The 26,973-nt window shown below is 41.6% G+C and overlaps 1 protein-coding gene across 4 annotated transcripts; it reads left to right on the top strand.

The window, feature by feature from the left end:
• Positions 1-1,721: 1,721 nt before the first annotated feature.
• LOC129868909 (steroid hormone receptor ERR1-like) lies at positions 1,722-23,540 on the top strand. 4 transcript variants are annotated; one of them, XM_055943251.1, is made up of 8 exons: positions 1,723-2,318; positions 14,700-14,817; positions 17,583-17,966; positions 18,119-18,235; positions 18,443-18,556; positions 19,220-19,387; positions 19,656-19,925; positions 20,429-23,540. In XM_055943251.1, the coding sequence occupies exons 3-8, from the start codon at positions 17,588-17,590 to the stop codon at positions 20,680-20,682; spliced, it is 1,302 nt and encodes a 433-aa protein (XP_055799226.1). In that variant the 5' UTR covers positions 1,723-2,318; positions 14,700-14,817; positions 17,583-17,587; the 3' UTR covers positions 20,683-23,540. The 4 variants fall into 4 exon arrangements, with proteins under 4 accessions (XP_055799225.1, XP_055799226.1, XP_055799227.1 ...); XM_055943250.1 differs by lacking the exon at positions 14,700-14,817 and having other exon boundaries at positions 1,722-2,318; XM_055943252.1 differs by lacking the exons at positions 1,723-2,318; positions 14,700-14,817 and adding an exon at positions 15,137-15,330.
• Positions 23,541-26,973: the final 3,433 nt, after the last annotated feature.

Genomic DNA, 26,973 nt, shown 5'->3' with positions numbered 1-26,973 from the left:
ACAATTAAATCAGTAAATAATGAAACTCCTTTATATATCTCTGCACTGGCCTATAACCATTTAGCAGCAGACCCCCAACACTGTCCCACAAACTTCTCCCTTGGCTATGCACTCTTAGAAAAAAGGGTTCCAAAAGGCTTCTTTGGCTGTCACCATAGGAGAACACTGTTTGGTTCCTGGGAGAACCCTTTTTAGTTCCACATATAATCATTTTGGGTTCCATGTAGAATCCTCTGTGGTAAGGGTCCTACATGGAACCCAAAAGGGTTTTACCTGGAACCAGAAAGGGTTATTCTATTAGGTTCTAGATAGCACCTTTTTTCTACAAGTGTAGGGGGTGGGGGGGATTAAAAGCATTGAAAACAATTGGATGACTGGGCTACAGTAATAAGATACATGAGGTTGACTAAAACATCATGCAGCCCTTTTCCAATGTAGCACATGAGGAGTCCATATATGACCTTGAATCCAAGGTCAGTGTTTTTTTCAATGACAGTGTCTGCAGTGTCTATAGGTTAACACAATCTCGTCTAAACATACCATATAGGCTACCGTAGTGCTTCTAACACATGAATGTACATTATTATAACGTAATTATTTAATGATTGGTGAGTTTGATTAAAGCATATTTAATGTCAAATAGGCCTATGTGTTATGATAGGAGACTACCACACACGGTGTTCCTCGTGATAAGCTATTTTAACAAATAGTACTCAATAATTCCAGTTTTCAACTGATCTGTGTTTTAAAAGGAATTTTCCGAGACGGGGGTTGTCCGCACTTTTTGGTGAAACCATTGCACGAGCCCAGGGAGAACGCGCACCCCTCTCCCTTCCTCTCTCGATGCCAGCTGTTATGGTCATGTTACCAAGCGGATTCGAGACTCCGGTTCTAGCTCTTCTCATCTCCTTACAGTCATCCACTGACCCGCACTTCCTTCGCCTCGATCCAAAAACTCGGTGTACCAGTTAACGAGTGGTGGGGCCTGTAGCGGAGTGAGCCGGGTCAGTGTCACAAGACCGAGTTGACTAAGCGTGGCTGCAAACATTTTCCATGCCATCCATCTAAACGCTGTGTGATTTACTATGGTGTAGTGTGATCCATAGGGGAACATTAATTCCACTGCATTACAGAAAAGTACGAATATAGGCCTAATGAATTTTGTAAATTGGCGTATAATAAACCACTTGAAGCCTATTATTAGGAACGCAGGTATGACAGGACTGGGAAGAGTGCATAATTTACATTGTGTAGCCTAATTAAATGCGGATTGCATAATTAAATAGCCACCCCAGAAATGAAGTAGACCTACAAATGATCAAACTGCATAGGCAAACCAAAGAGCAGCCTTTATGGAAGTGTGTAGACCTATCTACGGGGTAGTTCTAGGCATTATATCGATCCAAATATTTAACATTTCAAATGTAGGTTACACATGTACATTTATATTGAAATCCCTGAAACCTGTTAATTAAACAAATTATGGCATATTACTGGTTTGCATTGGAGCCTAGAAGCAGTACATCATTCAATACTAGATACAAGAATAAACCAGGTAATCTTACTGCGCTTTCTCATGTTGGTAGTGAGAATGATCTAAATAGCATAGGACCTAATGATCACAACATTTATTTTTTAAATACATGCGTCGTATTAAAAAAAACTAAACCAGTGAGTCAGGCAGACGCTACATTAAACTACGGTAGGCCTAGGATTTTTCATTGTTGCAACGCCGATTACGCAAATGGAAGTAGGCTGGATTGGAGGGCGTGCACGGACGTAACGGATTACGGAGACACAGCAGACGCAAGTGGAGAGAGGGAGGAGAATGGATAAGGGATATACGTAACTAGAACCTCAATTGTAGCAGCGAAGATAATATAGAACACACAGTAGGCTACAGAAAGTAACATCAATATGCGGGACTAGGCTGGATAAGAGAATAGCCTATGGATTAAATAACCTACCAAGTTGGGTTGACCAATTGTATCACCTGCAATCAGTCTTTCAACGCTGTGTCCCTTGATACATTGTTTTTATTTTCAAGCAATCATTTTGGAAACATTTTGCGTTACGACGACTCATCGCCTCTGAGATCCTGCTATTTCAATATAGGCCTACATAAATGTTATATGATTTTTTGGGGGGGGGTGGTTCACGATCTGCATCCACTCTTGTGGCAATGTCGAAAACACCGTGATCTTAACCGTGGCTAAACCGGTCGACACACATCATTGTAGTGGAGTTATCTGTGGCTTCCGTAGCTGCGGTACTGCCTGGGTTGAGAACTATTTCCAGCGATGTTCTCACAAATGCAAGTAAGTATTTCATAATGATTAACATTGTAAATCTGTGCACATATAGTTTACTGTATTACTTCTGAATAATTGGCTCGCACGGTTCCTCTATTCCGCAGCTGATTAACTTTGCGTGACAACGACAATGGTAACCGTGCATTGCTGTAATAATAAACTACCAAATGCTTTGGCATGTGTGTTGTGTCTCTAGGACTTCGTGACTGATCCAACGAGCAAGATCCACCCCCTCTATAACCTATTGTATATAGCCTACCTGTACTGTCAGTCTTCAGCACAATTTGGTCAACTACAGATTCCCATAAAGTCTACAGCATGTATCAATCCAACCAGATTGGTATGAAATAGAACCAAACAAATGTATAAAGTAGCTTTACTTTAGCGATAGTGGATATGGTTTTTGGACTGCAATTGACTACTTCTGGTTTCTGGACTTTGCCTACCGCATAAAATTATTTTCTCCAGGTAAAGGCTAGTCCTGACCAATTGTCTTTGATAGCATACTGAGTGACAACCATAATTTGAACAGTTTGATGCTTTACACAGTCATGTTCAACACACATACAGTCCAGTTTCTCAACTGCTGTTGAGTTAGTAACCTACATTTAATCGGTGTTCAGAATGCAATTGAATATGCAATGGCGTCAGTCCAGCTAAACCTTGCGTATGGCAAAGCCTACTTTTACATTTTTGGTCTTGAGCTAGGCTTTATATATATATATATACACTAGATGACTGACAGGGGGCACTGTTTTGAAGCCAACGCGCCTCCTTGGCACTCCCCCACCGTTGTAAAACCTATTTTGGAAGCTATAGAAATGTATTTATTAATGTCTACATTTATTTTTGACACGTTTATTCTACCTAAATTCATAATTTTAAATTATATTGTGTGAGCTAAACATAAAAATAAAATAAAAAATATAGAAACATTTTCCTTAAAGTACACTTTTGGGAAAGTGTTACTGTCCCCACTACAACAACAACATACTTTAAAAACTAGTAATTTTGACAAAAAAAATTCTATTTTAATACTGTAGAATTCCACTCATTCCTATGGAGGACTGATTCTTCTGGGGAGGGCCAATATGACCTACCGGTGGCATAAAAGCCTCTTATTGCCCAATACATAGCATCAGCAATCCAGGGTTTATATACATAATTGTACACAACTGACACCCCTGGAATAGTCTCCCCACGAATGACCTGTGCAAATTATGGCCCTCCAGGACCTGATTGAGATTCCTGATCCAGTATCCTTACACATTGTAAACATAGTACTGGAACTGACCCTGTATATAGATAGTAAGCTTACTTACTTTATCATCTTCTTCTTATTATTATTTTTATATCTTATTTTTTTCTACCTTGTTATTTTTAGTGTTACATTGTTATTGATTACTGCATTGTTGGGGTTAGAGCTTGCAAGAATGGTATTTCACTGTGTCTGATGCAGCCGTTTTCAATATCAAATCATTTCTGGGTAACAATCAAGTACCTTACTTTGATTGTTTTCTTTTTTTTTTACCATTTTTATTTTAAAACAAAAATATTTTTAGCTGAGAGCAATTTCTCAAACAACAATTTTGCTAGGACTGTCTGGGAATTGTTTTGAGTGGGGAGGGGGAAATTGAAAACGAGCTGTTATTGGCAGAGGTTTGGAACTCTTTCTTATTGGTCTATTAACTAATTTATCCCATGGTGACGTCACCGTGGAAGGCCAAAACTCTCTTTCACCAAAACAGGCTGGAATTTCAGGTGGTCTTTTCAAACAGCTCTCACACTAAAGGACATTATAATTTTCACAATTTCACAGTATTATTCCAACCTCCTATTGTGGAAATATAGTGCATTCGGAAAATATTCAGACCCCGTCCCTTTTCCACATTTTGTAACTTTACAGCCTTATCCTAAAATGGATTAAATAAAACAATTGCTTCATCAATCTACACACAATACCCCATAATGACAAAGCGAAAACATGTTTTTCAAAATTTTTGCAAATAAAAAAAGAATACAAAATTTAAAGTTTACATAAGTATTCAAACCCTTTCCAATGAGACTTGAAATTGAGCTCACGTGCATACTATTTCCACGATCATCCTTGAGATGTTTATATAACTTGATTGGAGTCCAACTTTTGTAAATTTAAGTGATTGGACATGACTTACAGTTGATGTCGGAAGTTTACATACTGTAACGGGTGACGCTCTCCTCATCCTCGGATGAGGTGAGGAGAGAAGGATCGGTAGACCAATGCGCAGCGAGGTGTGATGACATAATGAATTTATTGAACAAAACGAACACTGACACGAACTATACTTTAGAAATGATACAAAATAACAAACGGACAACGTAGACGAAACCTGAACATGGAACTTACATAACGACAGGAAGAACACACGAGCAGGAAACAGACTACATCAAAACGAAATACAACCGAAACAATCCCGTGTGGTGCGCAGACACAAACACAGGAGACAATCACCCACAAACAAACAGTGAGAATGCCCTACCTAAATATGACTCTTAATTAGAGGCAAACGCAAACCACCTGCCTCTAATCAAGAGCCATACCAGGCAAACCGAAACCAACATAGAAACAGATAACATAGAATGCCCACCCAACCTCACGTCCTGACCAACTAACACACAAAACTAACATAAATAGGTCAGGAACGTGACACATACACCTTAGCCAAAGACATTTAAACTCAGTTTTTCACAATTCCTGACATTTAATTATAGTAAAAATTCCCTGTCTTAGGTCAGTTAGGATCACCACTTTTTTTTAAGAATGTGAAATGTCAGAATAATAATAGAGTGATTTATTTCAGCTTTTATTTCTTTCATCACATTCCCAGTGGGTCAGAAGTTTACATACACTCAATTAGTATTTGATAGCATTGCCTTTAAATTGTTTAACTTGTGTCAAACATTTCGGGTGGCCTTCCACAAGCTTCCCACAATAAATTGGGTGAATTTTGGCCCATTCCTCCTGACAGAGCTGGTGTAACTGAGTCAGGTTTGTAGTAGAGGTCGACCGATTAATCGGAATGGCCGATTAATTAGGGCCGATTTCATGTTTTCATAACAATCGGTAATCGTCATTTTTGGACACCGATCATGGCCGATTACATTGCACTCCACGAGGAGACTGCGTGGCAGGGTGACTACCTGTTATGTGAGTGCAGCAAGGAGCCAAGGTAAGGTGCTAGCTAGCATTAAACGTATCTTCTAAAAAATAATCAATCTTAACATAATCATTAGTTAACTACACATGGTTGATGATATTACTAGTTTATCTAGTTTGTCCTGCGTTGCATATAATCGATGCGGAGCCTGGTCATTTGTCATTGAATCACAGCCTACTTTGCCAATCGGGTGATTTAACAAGCACATTCGCGAAAAAACACCTACTTGCACCAATGTGTAACTAACCATAAACATCAACGCCTTTCTTAAAATCAATACACAAGTATATATTTTTAAACCTGCATATTTAGTTAATATTGCCTACTAACATGAATTTCATTTAACTAGGGAAATTGTGTCACTTCTCCTGCGTTCTGTGCAACAGAGTCAGGGTATAGGCAGCAGTTTGGGCCGCCTGGCTCGTTGCGAACCGTGAAGACTATTTCTTCCTAACAAAGACAGCCAACTTCGCCAAACGGGGGATGATTTAACAAAAGCGCACTTGCAAAAAAAGCACAATCGTTGCATGAATGTACCTAACCATAAACATCAATGCCTTTCTTAAAATCAATACACAGAAGTATATGTTTTTAAACCTGCATATTTAGTTAAAATAAATTCATCTTAGCAGTCAATATTAAACTAGGGAAATTGTGTCACTTCTCTTGCGTTCATTGCACGCAGAGTCAGGGTATATGCAACAGTTTGGGCCGCCTGGCTCGTTGCGAACTAATTTGCCAGAATGTTACGTAATTATGACATAACATTGAAGGTTGTGCAATGTAACAGGAATATTTAGACTTATGGATGCCACCCGTTAGATAAAATACGGAACGGTTCTGTATTTCACTGAAAGAATAAACGTTTTATTTTCAAAATGATAGTTTCCGGATTTGACCATATTAATGACCTAAGGCTCGTATTTCTGCTTGTTATTATGTTATAATTAAGTCTATGATTTGATATTTGATAGAGCAGTCTGACTGAGCGGTGGTAGGCAGCAGTAGGCTCGTAAGCATTCATTCAAACAGCACTTTCGTGCGTTTGCCAGCAGCTCTTCGCAATGCTTCAAGCATTGCGCTTTTTATGACTTCAAGCCTATCAACTCTCGAGATTAGGCTGGTGTAATCGATGTAAAATGGCTAGCTAGTTAGCGGGGTGCGCGCTAATAGCGTTTCAAACGTCACTCGCTCTGAGACTTGGAGTAGTTGTTCCCCTTGTCTGCAAGGGTTGCGGCTTTTGTGGAGCGATGGGTAACGATGCTTCGAGGGTGGCTGTTGTTGATGTGTTCCTGGTTCGAGCCCAGGTAGGGGTGAGGAGAGGGACGGAAGCTATACTGTTACACTGGCAATACTAAAGTGCCTATAAGAACATCCAATAGTCAAAGGTATATGAAATACAAATGGTAGAGAGAGAAATAGTCCTATAATTCCTATAATAACTACAACCTAAAACTTCTTACCTGGGAATATTGAAGACTCATGTTAAAAGGAACCACCAGCTTTCATATGTTCTCATGTTCTGAGCAAGGAACTTAAATGTTAGCTTTTTTACATGGCACATATTGCACTTTTACTTTCTTCTCCAACACTTTGTTTTTGCATTATTTAAACCAAATTGAACATGTTTCATTATTTATTTGAGGCTAAATTGATTTGATTGATGTATTATATTAAGTTAAAATAAAAGTTTTCATTCAGTATTGTTGTAATTGTCATTATTACAAATAAATGAATAAATCATTTTGTATTCATTTTTTAATCGGACGATTAATCGGTATCGGCTTTTTTGGCCCTTCAATAATCGGTATCGGTATTGGCGTTGAAAAATCATAATCGGTCGATTTCTAGTTTGTAGGTCTCCTTGCTCGCACACACTTTTTCAGTTCTGCCCACATATTTTCTATGGGATTGAGGTCAGGGATTTGTGATGGCCACTCCAATACCTTTACTTTGTTGTCCTTAAGCCATTTTACCACAACTTTGGAAGTATGCTTGGGGTCATTGTCCATTTGGAAGACCAATTTGTGACCAAGCTTTAACTTTCTGACTGATGTCTTGAGATGTTGCTTCAATATAGCTACATAATGTTCCTTCCTCATGATGCCATCTATTTTGTCCCTGCTGCAGCAAAGCACCACCACAACATGAAGCTGCCACCCCGTGCTTCACGGTTGGGATGGTGTTCTTCGGCTTGCAAGCATCCCCCTTTTTCCTCCAAACATAACGATGGTCATTATGGCCAAACAGTTCTATTTTTGTTTCAACAGACCAGAGGACATTTCAACCAAAAAGTACGATCTTTGTCCCCATGTGCAGTTGCAAACCGTAGTCTGGCTTTTTTATGTCGGTTTTGGAGCAGTGGCTTCTTCCTTGCTGAGCGGCCTTTCGGGTTATGTTGATATAGGACTTGTTTTACTGTGGACAGAGATACTTTTGTACCGGTTTCCTCCAACATCTTCACAAGGTCCTTTCTGTTGTTCTGGGATTGATTTGCACTTTTTGCACCAAAGTACGTTCATCTCTAATCTCTAGGAGACAGAACGCGTCTCCTTCCTGAGCGGAATGACGGCTTCGTGGTCCCTTGGTGTTTATACTTGCGTACTATTGTTTGTACAGATGAACGTGGTACCTTCAGGAATTTGGAAATTGCTCCCAAGGATGAACCAAACTTGTGGAGGTCTACCATTTTCTTTCTGAGGTCTTGGCTGATTTCCTTTCATTTTCCCATGATGTCAAGCAAAGAGGCACTGAGTTTGAAGGTAGGCCTTGAAATACATCCACAGGTACACCTCCAATTGACTCAGAAGCTTCTGATAAATTATGTCAATTAGCCTAAGGCCATGACATAATTTCCTGGAATTGTCTAAGCTGTTTAAAGGCAGTCAACTTAGTGTATGTAAACTTCTGACCCACTGAAATTGTGATTAAGTGAAATAATCTGTCTGTAAACAACTGTTGAAAAAATTACTTGTGTCATGCACACAGTAGATGTCCTAACCGACTTGCCAAAACTATAGTTTGTTAACAAGAAACTTGTGGAGAAGTTGAAAACCTAGTTTTAATGACTCCAACCTAAGTGTACAGTCATGGCCAAAATTTTGAGAATGACACAAATATTAATTTTCACAAAGTTTGCTGCTTCAGTCTCTTTAGATATTTTTGTCAGATGTTACTATGGAATACTGAAGTATAATTACAAGCATTTCATAAGTGTCAAAGGCTTGTATTGACAATTACATGAAGTTGATGCAAAGAGTCAATATTTGTAGTGTTGACCCTTCTTTTTCAAGACCTCTGCAATCCGCCCTGGCATGCTGTCAATTAACTTCTGGGCCACATCCTGAATGATGGCAGCCCATTCTTGCATAATCAATGCTAGGAGTTTGTCAGAATTTGTGGGTTTTTGTTTGTCCATCCGCCTCTTGAGGATTGACTACAAGTTCTCAATGGGATTAAGGTCTGGGGAGTTTCCTGGCCATGGACCCGAAATATCGATGGTTTGTTCCCTGAGCCACTTAGTTATCACTTTTGCCTTATGGCAAGGTGCTCCCTCATGCTGGAAAAGGCATTGTTCGTCACCAAACTGTTCCTGGATGGTTGGAAGAAGTTGCTCTCAGAGGATGTGTTGGTACCATTCTTTATTCATGGCTGTGTTCTTAGGCAAAATTGTGAGTGAGCCCACTCCCTTGGCTGAGAAGCAACCCCACACATGAATGGTCTCAGGATGCTTTACTGTTGGCATGACACAGGACTGATGGTAGTGCTCACCTTGTCTTCTCCGGACAAGCTTTTTTCTGGATGCCCCAAACAATCGGAAAGGGGAAATGACTTTACCCCAGTCCTCAGCAGTCCAATCCCTGTACCTTTTGCAGAATATCAGTCTGTCCCCAATGTTTTTCCTGGAGAGAAGTTAATTCTTTGCTGCCCTTCTTGACACCAGGCCATCCTCCAAAAGTCTTCGGCTCACTGTGCGTGCAGATGCACTCACACCTGCCTGCTGCCATTCCTGAGCAAGCTCTGTACTGAGGGTGCCCCGATCACGCAGCTGAATCAACTTTAGGAGACGGTCCTGGCGCTTGCTGGACTTTCTTGGGTGCCCTGAAGCCTTATTCACAACAATTGAACCGCTCACCTTTAAGTTCTTTATGATCCGATAAATGGTTGATTTAGGTGCAATCTTACTGGCAGCAATATTCTTGCCTGTGAAGCCCTTTTTGTGCAAAGCAATGATGACAGCACATGTTTCCTTGCAGGTAACCATGGTTGACAGAGGAAGAACAAGGATTCCAAGCACCACCCTCCTTTAGAAGCATCCAGTCTGTTATTCGAACTCAATCAGCATGACAGAGTGATCTCCAGAGAATCACTAACATGATGTCAGCTGGTCCTTTTGTGGCAGGGCTGAAATGCGGTGGAAATGTTTTAGGGTTATTCAGTTTATTTGCACGGGAAAGAGGGACTTTGCAATTAATTGAAATTCATCTAATCACTCTTCATAACATTCTGGAGTATATGCAAATTGCCATCATACAAACTGAGGCAGCAGATTTTGTGAAAATTAATATTTGTATCATTCTCAACTTTTGGCCATGACTGTATGTAAACTCCTGACTTCAACTGTATATAGACACACCTATATAAGGTTCCTCAGTTGACAGTGCATGTCAGAGCAAAAACCAAGTCATGAGGTCGAAGGAATTGTCTGTAGAGCTCCGCGATAGGATTGTGTCGAGGCACAGATCTGGGGAAGGGTACCAAAAAACTTCTTCAGCGTTGAAGGTCCCCAAGAACACAGTCGCCTCCATCATTCTTAAATGGAAGAAGTTTGGAACCACCAAGACTCTTCCTAAAGCTGGCTGCCCGGTCAAACTGAGCAATCTGGGGAGAAGGGTCTTGGTCAGGGAGGTGACCAAGAACCCGATGGTCCCTCTGACAGAGCTCCAGAGTTGCTCTGTGGAGAAGAGAAAACCTTCCAGAAGGACAACCATCTCTGCAGCACTCCACCAATCAGGCCTTTATGGTAGAGTGGCCAGACGGAACCCACTCCTCAGTAAAAGACACATACCAGCCTGCTTGGAGTTTGCCAAAAGGCACGTAAAGGACTCTCAGACCATGAGAAACAAAGATTCTCTCGTCTGATAAAATCAAGATTGAACTCTTTGGCCTCAATGCCAAGCGTCACATCTGGAGGAAACCTAGCACCATTGGGCGGCGCACAATTGTCCCAGCGTCGTCCGGGTTTGGCCGGTGTAGGCCGTCATTGTAAATAAGAATTTGTACTTAACTGACTTGCCTAGTTAAATAAAGGGTACATTTAAAAATCCCAACGGTGAAGCATGGTGGTGGCAGCATCATGCTGTGGGGATGTTTTTCAGTGGCAGGGACTGGGAGATTAGTCAGGATTGAGGGAAAGATGAACGGAGCAAAGTACAGAGAGATCCTTAATGAAAACCACTCCAGAGCACTCAGGACCTGACTGGGGCAAAGGTTCACCTTCCAACAGGACAACAACCCTAAGCACACAGCCAAGACAACACAGGAGTGGCTTCGGGACAAGTCTCCGAGTATCCTTGAGTGGCCCAGCCAGAGCCCGGACTTGAACCTGATCTAACATCTCTGGAGACCTGAAAATAGCTGTGCAGCGACGCTCCCCATCCAACCTGACAGAGCTTGAAAGGATCTACAGAGAAGAATGGGAGAAACTTCCCAAATACAGGTGTGCCAAGCTTGTAGCGTCATTCCCATGAAGACTTGAGGCTGTAATCGCTGCCAAAGGTGCTTCAACAAAGTAAAGGGTCTGAATACTTACGTAAATGTGATATTTCAGTTTTTGCTTGGTCATTATGGGGTATTATGTGTAGATTGATGAGGGGAAAAAACTATTTAATCCATTTTAGAATAAAGCTGTAACGTAACAAAGTGGAAAAAGTGAAGGGGTCTGAATACTTTCTGAATGCAATGTATATCTAAAACATAGGAAAACCATATTTTTGACTGCAATGGGCCTGTAAGAAGCCATAATGTACAGACTATGTAAACATAAATGGTACCATAGATCTTTCAGAATACAAGTGTATGCGTGAGATTGAGATAACGAGCAGCACAAGTTCCGGTGCTTTTGACAATCACGATTTTGCAGGTGTAAGCATCTTTCGAATTTTGGAAGGGGAGGGGACAATTGGCCCATAGACTTGTCTGTAACTTACAAAATGAGAGAGTGGAGCTCTTCGTTCCGGGTTCCGAATCCTCGTTCTATTTCTTATCTTTACACGTATGGACACAGAACTTAATCGAGCATTTGACCAATTACACATGAAGCAATAATCCCATTTTGCAATTAACCTTTCACCAGTCTGAGATAAGTGGGCAAGGCCCACTTCTGCTGTCCTCAATGTCTCCACAGTGTGGCGCATGCAAAGCTTTCATGCACTTTATATATGTCATACTCCTCAGTCCTCACTTACACAGAACAACAGTTGTGCTGTAATAGTTCTTACTCTGAGATAAGGAACATTTACATACAGTTCCAGTCAAAAGTCTGAACACACCTACTCATTCAAGGGTTTTTCTTTATTTGTACTATTTTCTACATTGTAGAATAATAGTGATGACATCAAAATGACGAAATAGCACAAATGGAATCATGTGGTAACCAAAAAAGTGTTAAACAAATCAAAATAGATTTTATATTCTTCAAAGTAGCCACCCTTTGCCTTTATGACAGCATTGCACACTCTTGGCATTCTCTCAACCAGCTTCACATGGTTGAAGGAGTTCCCCCATATACTGAGCACTTGTTGGCTGCTTTTCCTTCACTATGCGGTCCAACTCATCCCAAACCATCTCAATTGGGTTGAGGTCAGGTGATTATGGAGGCCAGGTCATCTGATGCAGCACCATCACTCTCCTTCTTCTCCTCTTTGTGAGACGCCGAGTAGGTGAACGGATAATCTCCACATGTGTGGTTCCCACTGTGAAGCATGGAAGAGGAGGTGTGGGGGTACTTTGCTGGTGACACTGTCAGTGATTTATTTTGAATTCAAGGCACACTTAACCAGCATGGCTACCACAGCATTCTGCAGCGATACGCCATCCCATCTGGTTTGCATTAAGTGGGACTATCATTAGTTTTTCAACAGGACAATGACCCAAAACACACCTCCAGGCTGTGTAAGGGCTATTTGACCAAGAAGGAGAGTGATGGAGTGCTGCATCAGATGACCTGGCCTCCACAATCACCTGACCTCAACCCAATTGAGATGGTTTGGGATGAGTTGGGCCGCAAGAAGAAGGAAAAGCAGCCAACAAGTGCTCAGTATATATGGGAACTCTTTCAAGTCTGTTGGAAAACCATTCAGTGTGAAGCTGGTTGACAGAATGCCAAGAGTGTGCAAAGCTGTCATGAAGGCAAAGGGTGGCTACTTTGAAGAATATAAAATGTATTTTGATTTGTTAAACACTTTTTTGGTTACTACATGATTCCATATGTGTTATTTCATAGTTCTGATGTCTTCACTATTATTTGACAATGCAGAAAATTGTAAAAATAAAGAAAAACCCTTGAATGAGTAGGTGTGTCCAAACTTTTGACTGGTACAGTATATAGTTAACTAAAAAAACAAATACCAGACAAAGGAAGTAGAGACAGAAGGGTCATTTGATGATGCTGTTGACATTGTGTTTGAAGTGTCAACTGTCAAGATAGGTTTACTGTGCTCAGAGCTCACAATGGTCATTCAATGTCACGACTTCTGCCGAAGTCGTTGCCTCTCCTTGTCCGGGCGGTGTTCGGCGGTCGACTTCACCGGCCTTCTAGCCATCATCGATCCATTTTTCATTTTCCATTGGTTTTGTCTTGTCTTCATTACCTGTTGTGTATTTAACCCTCTGTTTCCCTTCATGTGTTTGTCAGAGATTGTTTTATGTCAAGTGTTGTTTATTGGTGTATAGATGCGCGACGGGTCCTCGTACCCATTTTTATTTGATGTATGTATATTTCTCGTGTTTGGAGCATGTCATGGACATTTATTAAAAGTCTCCATCTATACTTCGTTTTACTCTCCTGTGCCTGACTTCCCTGCCACCTGTACACACGATGTTGACATTCAAAGGCTTTTTAACCTTTTCATAATGTACTAGATGAGCTATAATCATGCAGAACTTGTGTTAGTAAACAAATGACCCTATCTAGAAACTGTTTTAGACTTGTTATTTGTCTGTCGGGTAAACTGGATAGTTTTAAAGCTTCACTTTAGATTAAACTAGTGTGATGCGTGTGAACAATAATTATGGCACTGTGTCATATCCCAAAGACAAGTATTTGTTTTACCTCAAATATGAAAATGTAAATCAGACATGTAAATCAGAGATATTTTATAATTATATATTTTACCCAGTAATATACCCATTTTGTCATCTTATCCCCTAACATTTCTTCCAATATTTATTTTGCCCCCTTCTCTCAAACTTTGTGAATTATCACCCAATGTAAGCCTTGTGTGTGTGAGAGAGGCAGAATTGCAGTTACTCTATCTGTCCTTCAAGCTTTCCTGTGACTTTGACCTTTGGAATGTGTTAGAGGGTGTGAGCAAGGGGGAGGGGTGGTTGGGTGTAGTGTGCAGAAACATGTGCTTGAGTGCTTGTATGGTAATGAGAAAAGGCTACTGCAATGAGCTAAATTGTGCCTGTGAGAAAGTCAAAGCAATGGTTTCGACTTCTGTCAGCAATTTAAACCAAATGGTGTTGATGAAGAGAACAGGACAAAGTGTATGATACAGTCACTCAGTTATACCTTACTATTTGGTTTAGAGATAAGGAGTAGCTTAGTAGTTTTACAAAGCTTGTCACAAATCTCTGTAACTCTCTTTCTCCAAAACACACTTTCTTGGCTAAACATTTCCATACCCTAATAAGCTTGAAACACCTAGACAGAGTGCTTAAAATACGATTGAGCCCTCTATGACAAGGATGAATGCTAGCATCTCCAGGCTTATGTTGGATAAAGCAACCATTATGTATAGTGTTGGAGTTAAGATTTAGAAAATATAAAGTCAGAATTGGGAGACCAAGAGTTAATGTGTTATGTCCTTGTCCTGTGATACACTCTTCAGGACACATGTATTTTGAACATGCACATAATAAGACATGGCGTGAGGAGAAATCAGTAAATGTTTTTTTGCCTTCTTAGGTTTCCTAATAATTGGACTGTTCTACCCAGACCATTGCCACAATTCTAAACCAATAGAAAGTGAGTGGGGTTACCAGCAGAAGAGACCAATAAGGCTTTCCTGCAGCACAGCACACAGGTAATTGCTTTTTCTATGGCCTTTAATCAAATCTGAACCACCAATAATTATGGATGTAAAATAGCCAGTGATCTAAATATTGCTGTTGTGAAGTCGTATGCTGAAACTATTTTGAAGATATGGTCAAACTGATTGATTTTAAGCACTAAGATAAAGCGTTGGCCTATACACTCTCAGCCTGTGGATAAACTTCATAAAAGTTTGAGGAGTTGAATTATTTCACAGATCAGAAGGTAAAGTGTTTTTATTTTTTCCCCCTGCCTTTTGTCATATGCAGCGAACTGTAGTAGCCACTATCCCATTACTGTGTCACCCTTGTCTGTCATTGAAATATTATTAGCTACTTCCTATCATGCAAGAGACCTCCCATCTCCCAATCCTGTCTGAAAACCAACATTTGAATTCGACACGTTTTTAGAAGCGTTTTAGCGCGTTAGCTACGTTGTGTATCCTGTCAACACAAACGCCCGTGATAATATCGCCGAGGGCAACCAGATACTTGGGGAACTCAAGGTACCTTGAGGGAGTTGGCTAGTTAGTTTGGTAACTAACTAGCTAGCTAGCTAGAAGTAAGTTGATGTCACCTGATGAGGAAAGCCAACACATACTAATGGCATGCTAGCTAGCTACTGCCTGGTTATTTTCTTTAGCACTTAAACTTGTGATTAGTTAACAGCTAGGTAGCTAAAGTTAGTTAACTTAAATGTACGTTTTCCATTCAGCTAAATACCTGAACATTCACACAGATCTTAATAGTTAATATTTGCCGAAAGGCTAGTTGTCTTGAGGATGTACAAACGCCACACATGGAACTTCAAACAACGTCCTCTCTGGACAGCTTTAAAAATAAAGTAAAAATATGTTTGATGTCCACTGTGCCCATATGAATAACCCCTATGATGTAACTGGAATGATGAGATAGATGTTCTTCTTTTATGTTTTTGTTTTATTATTTCACTGCCATACTGTGTTCGATCTTATATAGCCATCTTGTCTCAAGAGGACCACAATGGAAATAAGTCCCAGACTTTATTGTGTGTTATCCTCGATGATTTCATTCATGTGCATGTATGGCTTTTAAGTTTTATGTGTGTTTGTTTTTTAAAATGGTCGAATTAATAAACTAAACTAACGGCTAACTGTGATAACTAGCTGTAACGTTAGCTAATTGTATAGCCAAATTCGTCATAAATTCTAGCAACATAATAGGGATGTGGCATTTAATTTTCTTATTATCCTCACTCTTTCCTTTACCTGCTCGGTGGCATTCATTTTGTTATTGTCCTCGCTCTTTCCTTTATCTGCTCAACCTGCCTCTTTCACAATCTCACGAATGGCTTTGCCCGGCTTCAAGTACATTCAAATAGCTAGCAAATGCATTGCTGCTAACACCTTTAGCTTGCTACCTAGCTAACTCTTACGTACACATTTCTCTTACGTACACAAATGCCGGGGGCGTGAAGACCTCCCGGCATTTGTCAGATCATTTACATGTCTGTTTTGGCACTTCAAGTCTAAGACATGTTAATTTGTGAAGTCTGGAAAGTATTTTTTATCTGTAGCTAGGGATCATCATTATCAGACAATGTTAATTATTGAATATCTTCACAAATGATGGGGAATTAATACATGGGAAATAAATTGTCATCCATGCCAAATGTGGGAGCTACAACAGCCGTTCAATCTTTACACTGTAGTAGGGTGGAGTAGTAATATACACGTTGACATGTTATGTAAAGGCGTAAAGATTACAGGCCAGAGTGTACAGCGTTTGAGAAGCATTGGGCCACTGAACCAACAGAAGTACTATGTCCCACATTTCACCACCTGCTGAGTTGTGGAAAGGAGGAGTCGTGGTAAACCCAGTGGCCTACAGTCTAGAGTTCAGACAGAAATTCCCCGTTTCACACTATCCCTGTCTGTGTGCTGTCATAATCCCAGAATCTCTGTATTTGAAGTTACATTTTTACATTGCATTTTGAAAGTGTTCTCTTTCTTCAATTGTTCAGATGATTAAGTGAATTGTACAATCGCCCTTGCAAAAGTGACATCATTCAATAGAACACAGAATTGCCTCTGATGCCGTCTCTAGGTTCTGGTGGGACATAATGGAGAGTCGTACATCTCCTTACTGGGAATTCTTTATGTGGGTTTCATCAAGGGATTGCTGCTCTTCTGCTGTGGATTAATTACCCTAATCTGGAGAGGGCAGAGTAGGTTGGAGCTGGGATTATGGTCTCTCGCACAGCACTTAGCACAAACATACAGTACTCCCACACGCACGCACAAACACTCTCACTCGCCCTTCACTCCCCATTCTCTGTCTCTTCAAAATATCCCATTATTATTATGTCAGATTATGCTTTGCTGGTTTGCAGCAGCTATTTTTCTTATAGGCTACTTGTTGTTGCGCAGTATATTTATTTATTTATAGGGCGGCAGTGGCATGTCATTTAAGAACAAATTCTTATTTACAATGACGGCCTAGGAACAGTGGGTTAACTGCCTCGTTCAGGGGAAGAACAACAGATTTCGACCTTGTCAGCTCGGGGATTCGATCTAGCAACCTTTCGGTTACTGGCCCAACACTCTAACCACTAGGCTATCTGCCAGGATTGATGATTGTCCTGGTTGTCTAGAGGGGTCTATTGATACTAAAATGGAATGTAAGGGTGGCACATTAGAAGTGGGTGTGTGACAGTCTAATACCTCTGTCTCACTTTTTTCCCTCCCTCCCCCTCCCATCTCTCTCCCTCCATCTGCAGTGATCATGTCTTCCAGGGAGCGTCGGTCAGACCTGTACATCAAGGCAGAGCCCAGCAGTCCAGAGGGAGGTGGTGGGGGCCGGGCCAGCCCAGGGGGAGCCTCCTCAGACTCCTCCCAGAGTGGTGGAGGTGGAAATAGAAGAGACGGGGTTGGGCGCTACTCACCCCCTCTGTACACCCCAGCCCTGCGCTGCCACTTCAAGGAGGAGGGTGGGGATGGGGCGGAGGAGGGATCCACAGGTAGCGGAGGAGGGCGGTGCAAGTATGCCCTGAGCACGCTACCTAAGAGACTGTGTTTAGTATGTGGAGACGTAGCCTCTGGCTACCACTACGGTGTAGCCTCGTGTGAAGCCTGCAAGGCCTTTTTCAAGAGAACCATCCAGGGTAAGGATGCTTGTGGGGGTGAAGTTGAGTGTGTGTCAGTATAAGGATTGAAATGGGGTAGACCTTGATTGCTTTGACAAAAGTCTCATATCGCTGTTGTTTCTTCCTTCTCATCTCTCCGTCCTTCTTTCCACCTCCTTGCCTTACCTAAGGTAACATTGAATATAGCTGTCCGGCGTCAAACGAATGTGAGATCACCAAGAGGCGCAGAAAGGCTTGCCAGGCGTGTCGCTTCACCAAGTGCCTCAAAGTGGGCATGCTGAAAGAGGGTGAGCGTATGATCCAGAGCCCTTAACTAGTGGACCGGTCTGGTCTGGAGGCACTGTTTAATGCCGTGTGACAAGTAGTTATTTGATTAAGATCTGCCTCTTTATCTCCATACTTCTCCAAGCAAAGGGAGCTTGTTTGTCTCTCTTTCTCTCTCCCCTACTCTCTTTATCACACTCTCTTCATTGTTGCGGTGTTGTGTGTCGCAGGAGTCCGTCTGGACCGAGTCAGAGGTGGGAGGCAGAAGTATAAAAGACGTCCAGAGATGGAGAGCGCGACCTATCAGAGTGCCCCTTTACCGCTTAGGAAGGAAGGAGAGAAAGGTAAGGAAGGGACTGAGAATACTTTGTCAGGTTTTGTCTTGAAAGTAAACAAATGTGGGCCTCCCGAGTGGCGCAGTGGTCTAGGGTACTGCATCGCAGTGCTAGCTGTGCCACTAGAGATTCTGGGTTCAAGTCCAGGCTCTGTTGCAGCCGGCCGTGACCGGGAGGCCAATGGGGTGGCGCACAATTGGCCCAGCGTCGTCGTCTGGGTTAGGGGAGGGTTTGGCCGGCAGGGATGTCCTTGTCCCATCACACACTAGCGACTCCTGTGTTAGGCTGGGTGTAGTGCACTCTGACACGGCTGCCAGGTGTATGGTGTTTCCTCTGACGCATTGGTGTGGCTGGCTTCCTTGTTAAGTGGGCATTGTGTCAAGAAGCAGTGTGTCTTGGTTGGGTTCTGTTTCGGAAGATGCACAGCTATTGACCTTCGCCTCTCCCGAGTCCGTACGGGAGTTGCAGCAATGAGACAAGACTGTAACTATAAATTGGATGCCACATAATTGGGGAGAAAAAGGGGCAAAAAGAAAGAACACAACTGTGCAGGCAAGTTTTCTAAAGAGCCCTCATTTCCCAACAGAACCATTATATTAACAAAATATATTTAGTTTTATGGTAAATGTAGCTGTTGTGCAATAATGCTTGCTTTCTCTGTGTGTGACCCAGGATCCTCCAACATCATTGTGTCCCACCTCCTGGTGGCAGAGCCAGAGAAACTGTTTGCCATGCCTGACCCCCTGCAGCCTGATACGGCTCAGCGCACACTAACCACCCTCTGTGACCTCGCCGACCGCGAACTGGTCGTCATCATTGGCTGGGCCAAACACATCCCCGGTAAGGGGGGCAGGGAAGTGGGGTGGGTGAGGGAGGGAGATTGGCATGGGAAGAGAATGGAGGAGTGTAGGAATGTAGTATGGGTCTACGGTGAAATAAGTTGGTTGGAACTAGCCCTCAGCACTTATCAGTAGCCCTGCAGTGGTTCACTATGTCTTATTCAGGGACTAGAATGCTGTCTCTTTGTATCAGCTGTCTGCCTAGTGATTGAGCAGTCAGTCTGCTCTAACCCTAACCCTCCCTCCCCTTCATGTGTCCACCCTTGCAGGCTTCCTGTCGCTGTCCCTGGCAGACCAGATGTCGGTGCTGCAGTCGGTGTGGCTGGAGGTGCTGGTGCTGGGTGTGGCCTTCCGCTCCCTAGGCTGTGAGGATGAGGTAGTGTTCGCAGAGGACTTTGTCCTTGATGAGGAGATGTCTCGCGTGGCTGGACTGACAGAGCTCAACGCAGCCGTCAGCCAGCTGGCCCGACGCTTCCGCTCCCTGCAGCTGGACCGGGAGGAGTTTGTCATGCTCAAAGCCATTGCACTCACCAACTCAGGTAAACTAGCTATACAGAAGTATAATCATAGAATATCCATCCAATCAGCATTATGTGGAGTGACAATACATGAAAATGTGATGAAAGCAGTAGGTGAGACTGAAATATCAAACCCTCCATATGTACAATTAGTTACTAATATGACAACATTCTTTATTTGAAGCACTACTCTACTTCAGTTTCATTTAGCAGATTGGTCCAAACAGTTTATTTCAAAGAAAATACACCCAACAAAAATCAGCGCAGACAGATTAGTAAAGATTTGTAATAACTCCAGCCCTGAGGGACTGACAGACGATTACTGTAAACAGCAAATTCACCCCCATGGTCTGCTTAGTGCACAAAGGCACTTTAAAAAAATATATTTGTCATGTTATGGACCAGTGCGTCCTATTACTTAATCACCTACGTTTACTGCCAAACACAATCTTACAAAACCCTCTGTCCAAAAGGAAGCTTTTAGAAATAGACAGTCTGACCATGCTCCCCCTCTCCGCTGCCAGACTCTGTGTACATAGAGGACATGGAGGCGGTGCAGAAGCTGAGGGACCTCCTCCACCAGACCCTGTTGGAGATGGAGTGCCAGCGACGCCCCGAGGACCCCCAGCGGGCGGGGCGTCTCCTCTTCACCCTCCCCCTCCTCCGCCAGACGGCTGGTCGCGCCCTCACCACCTTCTATAGCATCAAGACCCGAGGCGGCGTGCCCATGCACAAACTCTTCCTAGAGATGCTGGAAGCCATGATGGACTCGCCCTAGAGAGAAGGGAGGAAAGCCAAGGAAAGAGGATGCAAGGGCATGAGGAGAGACGGGGAATCTGCAAAGAGTGAATGGCTGGCTGGTGTGAATGGAGAAGTTTTTATTCGATTTTGATAATGAAGAATGTGGAGATTATCTCTGGATAGTTTTTTTTATCATCGCCTCTTCAGAGATTCAACTGTGTTTAAAAACAGAGAAAACCCATATACATGTATTAGAAATCCTCTGTGGAGGTTGATGGTGGAATATAACTCCTTAATACATGACCGCCAAACTTTGTTGAAAGACTCCAAGACTCGGTCAGTTCAAATATGGGAATAAACTACAGCCAATCAATCTGAATGCCAGAATCATATTAGATGACCACTATCCCTAACCTTCAGATGATAAACCACTGAAGGACTGCAGTGAGATGTCTAAGACCAGACTGTAACCTTGTGGCTTAGACTTTATTGCAAACGATGCAAGATCTCCCTCCACACAAAAGCCATACTAAAATACCAGACAAAGAAATAGCCATTGACAAAGACTGCAGTATGGGGTCAGACCGACATGCACCCATAAGAGTATTGTTAGGTTTGTCTACATACACAGTCTTACAATTCATTCATTTGAATTACTTGCAATATGTTTTTAAGCAATACAATACTTTACACACAATTAATGGCAAGAAAAATAATAGTTGTGACTCGTATGGCAATGACTGGCTATACATATAGGCTTAGGTGGCCAGGTGGGTGTGGAAAAACTGCTTTATAAAAGGCTGTGCAATTGATTATTAGTCCAAGAAAAGGGAGTATTATGATTGTCAACAAAATGTTGACGTGTCTCTTTACTTGGAAGTTGTTAGATTTTATTTATACTGTAAGTAGACTCAATAGGTACACAAAAAATGGAATACTGCTCAAGTAGTTGCGCGCGAGACAGAAGGGAAGGTTTACTGCAGTGTTGGCACCACACTGAAGCAATGAAGGTGCAGCAAAATCGGGGGGAAAGCGACAGTTCTACTTTTTGGAATAATTGATTCTCCAGATCTCTTCGCTAGTTCTCTTTAACCCGTCTGATTCAGATGGAATGTGCTGCTTAAAACCGTTAGTTTGATTAACTGAATCTGCCATTATTAGTGATCAAATTGACTTGGGGCTAAAATTAGGAATTTAAACTGTTATATTTTACATGTTGTACCAGCGGAACAGATTGCTGCAGCTCTTGCAGCCGCTGAAAGACTGAAGGGACCTCTGTTGTTTTGACCTGGAGGTCCTCGTACTGTGTATGATCTTTGAACTGCAAGCATGTTGGTGCTCAAATGGGGCATTGAATGCAACACATTCAGCCTCATATGGGAAGCTACAGCCCAGTCTGACTTATACCATAGTTTTAATCCTTTTCAAACCCACTGAGCACACACTGGTTGAATCAATGTTGTTTCCACGTAATTTCAATGAAACAACATTGAACCAACGTGGAATAGACGTATTACTAGAAATAACTGAAAACCGTTATGATTGTGTCTTTTCACTGTTAAAGAAAACGTTTGAACATGCCAATGAGAGCTGAAGCCTGTAAATATGGGAGATGGTCCCTGACATGAATGATGGAATAGATTAGACTCTTTGCCACTGGTAATTGAAATTCATGCTTAAGTTTCTGGATTTTCCACCGTAGTTTTTTCTTTCTTGGATTTTAAGGCTATCTTGCATTTCAATTGTTACACTTGGCCTCAGGTTTGGTACTGAAATAAAGCAATCCATTGAGAATGTTGTGATTGTTATGTTTTTCAAATGGATTTTAGTATGAATTTGTTTCTTCTGACAATGCATTGAATCTGTGAACAAAACCATGTCCTTTAGGAATTGTTACACCGTTACTGAATTGCCATACTCCCCTCTTAAGGACCCCACCTACATTATCTGTCAGAGATTTTGCAGTCTGTAAACTCTCCCTAACAAATGTTCTAGGTTTATAATGTACCCGTTCATTTCTGTTCTTCACGGCTGTGGATGTTTGCATTTGACGTTTTGATTTGTGACTATTTTAATTCTGGGTTTTTCTTCAGTTGAACAGTAGCATTAGGTGACAATTGGCTCAACTCTGTTCTATATCTTGCAGTCTGATTTGTGCTTTGTTCTATCATTATTTGTACATTTTGTTTCTCAAAGGCGACTTGGAATTTTTGAAAATGTGTTAACAAACATGGATGCCTGGGTGCAGTTTAAGAAAGTTGTAAAAAATGTAAATGTTTGTGTCAATAATAACTAATATAATAGTACAAAGGTAGTGTTTTCAGAAGGATACGCATTATGTAATGTCACTTTGTCTGTCATATATAGGTACGGTTCGGGGGGGCATTTAGAGTATCACAATTTAGAGGATGTAAAATCATTGGTGGTTGTTGTAAAATGAGCAATACAAGAAATTACCAAAACTCTGTTTCACATTTCCTTGTATAGTCACAATGTAAATTAAACATAAACAGTAATAATAAGAAGAATAACGACAATTAATAGTAGTACTAAAGCTTCTAACATGGAAAAGTTCAAATCAATATTTGTATTTAAAAGATTAAATTCTATTTTTTACTCAATTTGCTGATATTTGTTGATACTCATTTTATCTTTTGTGTGGGTTTAAGTCTAATGGCTGTGAATGTGTGTGTGTGTGTGTGTGTGTGTGTGTGTGTGTGTGTGTACTGTTTTTCAGTAAGCTACAATGGTTATTTTGATGTGACTGTCTAAACAAAATGTTCATAATTAAATTACTATGAAGAAAAGACAAATGCTACACTGAATTAAACAAGGGGTAGATTCAAATATTGTAGGTGCTTTGTGTTTTGTAATAAATGAACACACACCATCACATTTCATTGGTCTCGTACGTCTTCTGTCATGATTTGTTTGTTAGAATGTTTGTCTGTCTGCTGCTGTCATGTTATAAACTGTTTCCTGTCCTGCTCACCAAAGTTCATGAGTCAGATATAAACACAGAGATCCTCTTAAATTAGTTCTAATATGCAATTATATGGATTGTGCCTTCAGAAAGTATTCATACCCCCTTGATTTATTCTACTTGTGGTACAGCCTGAATTCAAAATGGATTACATTCTACACACAATACCTCATAAGTAAAAATGTTTTTCGAAATGTTTGGGAATTTGAAAATGTAATACAGAAATATCTAAGTATTAACACCCCTGAGTCAATACTTTGTAGAAGCATATTTTTCAGTGATTGTAGAAGCATATTTTTCAGTGATTACAGCTGTGAGTCTTTCTGGGTAAGTCTCAGACTTTTCCTCATCTAGATTGTGTTATGTGTGGGGCAAATCCAATACATCACATCACTGAGTACCACTCTCCATATTTGAATTCACCTTTCAGCAGGATAATAACCTAAAACACAAAGCCAAATCTACACTGGAGTTGCTTAGTAAGAAAACAGTGAACATTCCTGAGTGGCCGAGTTACAGTTTTGACTTAAATCTATTTTAAAATCTATGGAAAAACCTGAAAATGGTTATCTGGCAATGATCAATAACCAATTTGACAAGAGTTTGAAGAATTTTGAAAATAATAAATGGGCAATTGTTGCACATTACAGTTGTGGAACGCTCTTAGATACCCTGACTCACAGCTGTAATCACTGCCTAAGGTGCTTCTACAAAGTATTGACTCAATGTGAATACTTATTTAATTAAATATTTCTGTATTGTCAATCAATTTGAAAAATCTAAAAACATGTTTTCACTGTCATTATGGGACATTGTGTGTAGATGGGTGAGAAAAAATATATATTTTATCCCTTTTGAATGTGTAATAAGTCAAGGGGTGCACCTAAGTTCAATTTTGAGTCTCATAGCAAGGGTCTGAATACTTATGTAAATAAGATAATTCAGTTTTATTTTATTTGATAAATTAACCAAAATTTCCAAAAACCTGTTTTTGCTTTGTCATTATGAGGTATTGTGTGTTGATTAATGAGGATTTTTTATTTATTTAATCAATTCTAAAATAAGGCTGTAGCACAACAAAATGTGGAATAAGTCAAGGGATATGAATACTTTCTGAAGACACATTTGGAAACTGTTCAGACCCCTTGACTTTTTCAACATTTCGTTACTTTACTGCCTTATTCTAAATTTTGTTTTTTTCTCACCAACCTACACACAATAACCCATAATGACAAAGCAAAAACATGTTTTTTATTATTTTATCCCCTTTTCTCCCCAATTTTTCGTGGTATCCAATCGCTAGTTATTACTATCTTGTCTCATCGCTACAACTCCCGTACGGGCTCGGGAGAGACGAAGGTCGAAAGTCATGCGTCCTCCGAAGCACAACCCAACCAAGCCGCACTGCTTCTTTAACACAGCGCGCCTCCAACCCGGAAGCCAGCCGCATCAATGTGTCGGAGGAAACACCGTGCACCTGGCCCCCTTGGTTAGCGCGCACTGCGCCCAGCCCGCCACAGGAGTCGCTGGAGCGCGATGAGACAAGGAAATCCCTACCGGCCAAACCCTCCCTAACCCGGACGACGCTAGCCCAATTGTGCGTCACCCCACGGACCTCCCGGTCGCGGCCGGCTGCGACAGAGCCTGGGGGCGAACCCAGAGACTCTGGTGGCGCAGTTAGCACTGCGATGCAGTGCTCTAGACCACTGCGCCACCCGGGAGGCCCGCAAAAACATGTTTTTAGAAATGTTTGCAAATGTATTAAAAATAAAAAATTGAAATAATTATTCATCCCCTTTACTCAGTACTTTGTTGATGCACCTTTGGCAGTGATTACAGCCTCGAGTCTTCCTGGGTATGATGCTACAAGCTTGGCACACCTGTATTTGGAGAGTTTTTCCCATTCTTCTCTGCAGATCCTCTCAAGCTCTGTCAGGTTGGACGGGGAGCGTCGCTCACAACTATTTTCAGGTCAACTATCTATTTTCAGGTCTCTCCAGAGATGTTTGATCGGTTTCAAGTTCAGGCTCTGTCTGGGCCAATCAAGGACATTCGGAGACTTGTCCCGAAGCCACCCCTGCGTTGTCTTGGCTGTGTGCTTCAGGTTGTTTTCCTGTTGGAAGGTCAACCTTCGCCCCAGTCTGAGGTCCTGAGAGCTCTGGAGCAGGTTTTCATCAAGGATCTCTCTGTACTTGGCTTCGTTCATCTTGCCATCAATCCTGACTGGTCTCCCAGTCCCTTCCGCTGAAAAATATCCCCACAGCATGATGCTGCCGCCACCATGCTTCATCGTAGGGATGGTAACAGGTTTCCTCCAGATGTGACGCTTGGCATTCAGGCCAAGGAGTTCAATCTTGGTTTCAGCAGACCAGAGAATCTTGTTTCTCATGGGCTGAGAGTCCTTTAGTTGCCTTTCGGCAAACTCCAAGCGGCTGTCATGTGCCTTTTACTGAGGAGTGGCTTCCGTCTGGCCACTCTACCATAAAGGCCTGATTGGTGGAGTGCTGCAAGGTTCTCCCATCTCCACAGAAAAACTCTGGAGCTCTATCACAGAGTGACCATTGGGTTTTGGTCCTCCCTCCCTGACCAAGGCCCTTCTCCCCTGATTGCTCAGTTTGGCCGGGCAGCCAGCACTAGGAAGAATGTTGGTGGTTCCAAACTTAAATAAATAAATTAAATAATTAAATAATAATGGAGGCCACTGTGTTGTGTTCTTGGGGACCTTAAATGCTGCAGAAATGTTTTGGTACCCTTCCCCGGATCTGTGCCTCGACACAATCCTGTCTCGGAGCTCTACGGACAATTCCTTCGATCTCATGGCTTTGTTTTTGCTCTGACATGCACTGTCAAGTGAGACCTTATATAGACAGGTGTGTGCCTTTCCAAATGTCTAATCAATTGAATTTACCACAGGTGGACTCCAATCAAGTTGTAGAAACATCTCAAGGATGATCAATGGAAACAGGATGCACCTGACCTCAATTTTGAGTCTCTTAGCAAAGGGTCTGATTACTTATGTAAATAATTTCCAAAAACTTGTTTTTGCTTTGTCATTATGGGGTATTGTGTGTAGATTGATGATTTAAAAAAAAAAACTATTTTAGAATAAGGCTGTAACATAACAAAATGTGGGAAAAGTGAAGGGGTCTTAATACTTTCCAAATGCACTGTACATATCTCTGGATCCAGAAACGGCTATACCTCAGCCCATCACCATCTACACTACAGCATGGTGAACATTATCTATCTATGTGGATATTAGAGCAGCGGTAACTTACCAGAACTACCAGCAGTACGACCAAGAAAATGACTTCCCTGAAGCAGATCCTTTGTTCGCTCTCCCCA

Source organism: Salvelinus fontinalis, chromosome 13 (assembly GCF_029448725.1).
Source record: "Salvelinus fontinalis isolate EN_2023a chromosome 13, ASM2944872v1, whole genome shotgun sequence".
NCBI classification, from domain to species: domain Eukaryota; kingdom Metazoa; phylum Chordata; class Actinopteri; order Salmoniformes; family Salmonidae; genus Salvelinus; species Salvelinus fontinalis.
Note: the sequence above shows the minus strand (reverse complement) of the source record. Positions and strands in the feature narration are given on the sequence as shown.

Coding starts and splice junctions, on each gene's coding strand:
- LOC129868909 (XM_055943250.1), top strand. Junction 17,967..18,118: donor TTTCAAGAGAACCATCCAGG/GTAAGGATGCTT, acceptor GCCTTACCTAAG/GTAACATTGAATATAGCTGT. Junction 18,557..19,219: donor TAGGAAGGAAGGAGAGAAAG/GTAAGGAAGGGA, acceptor TGTGTGACCCAG/GATCCTCCAACATCATTGTG.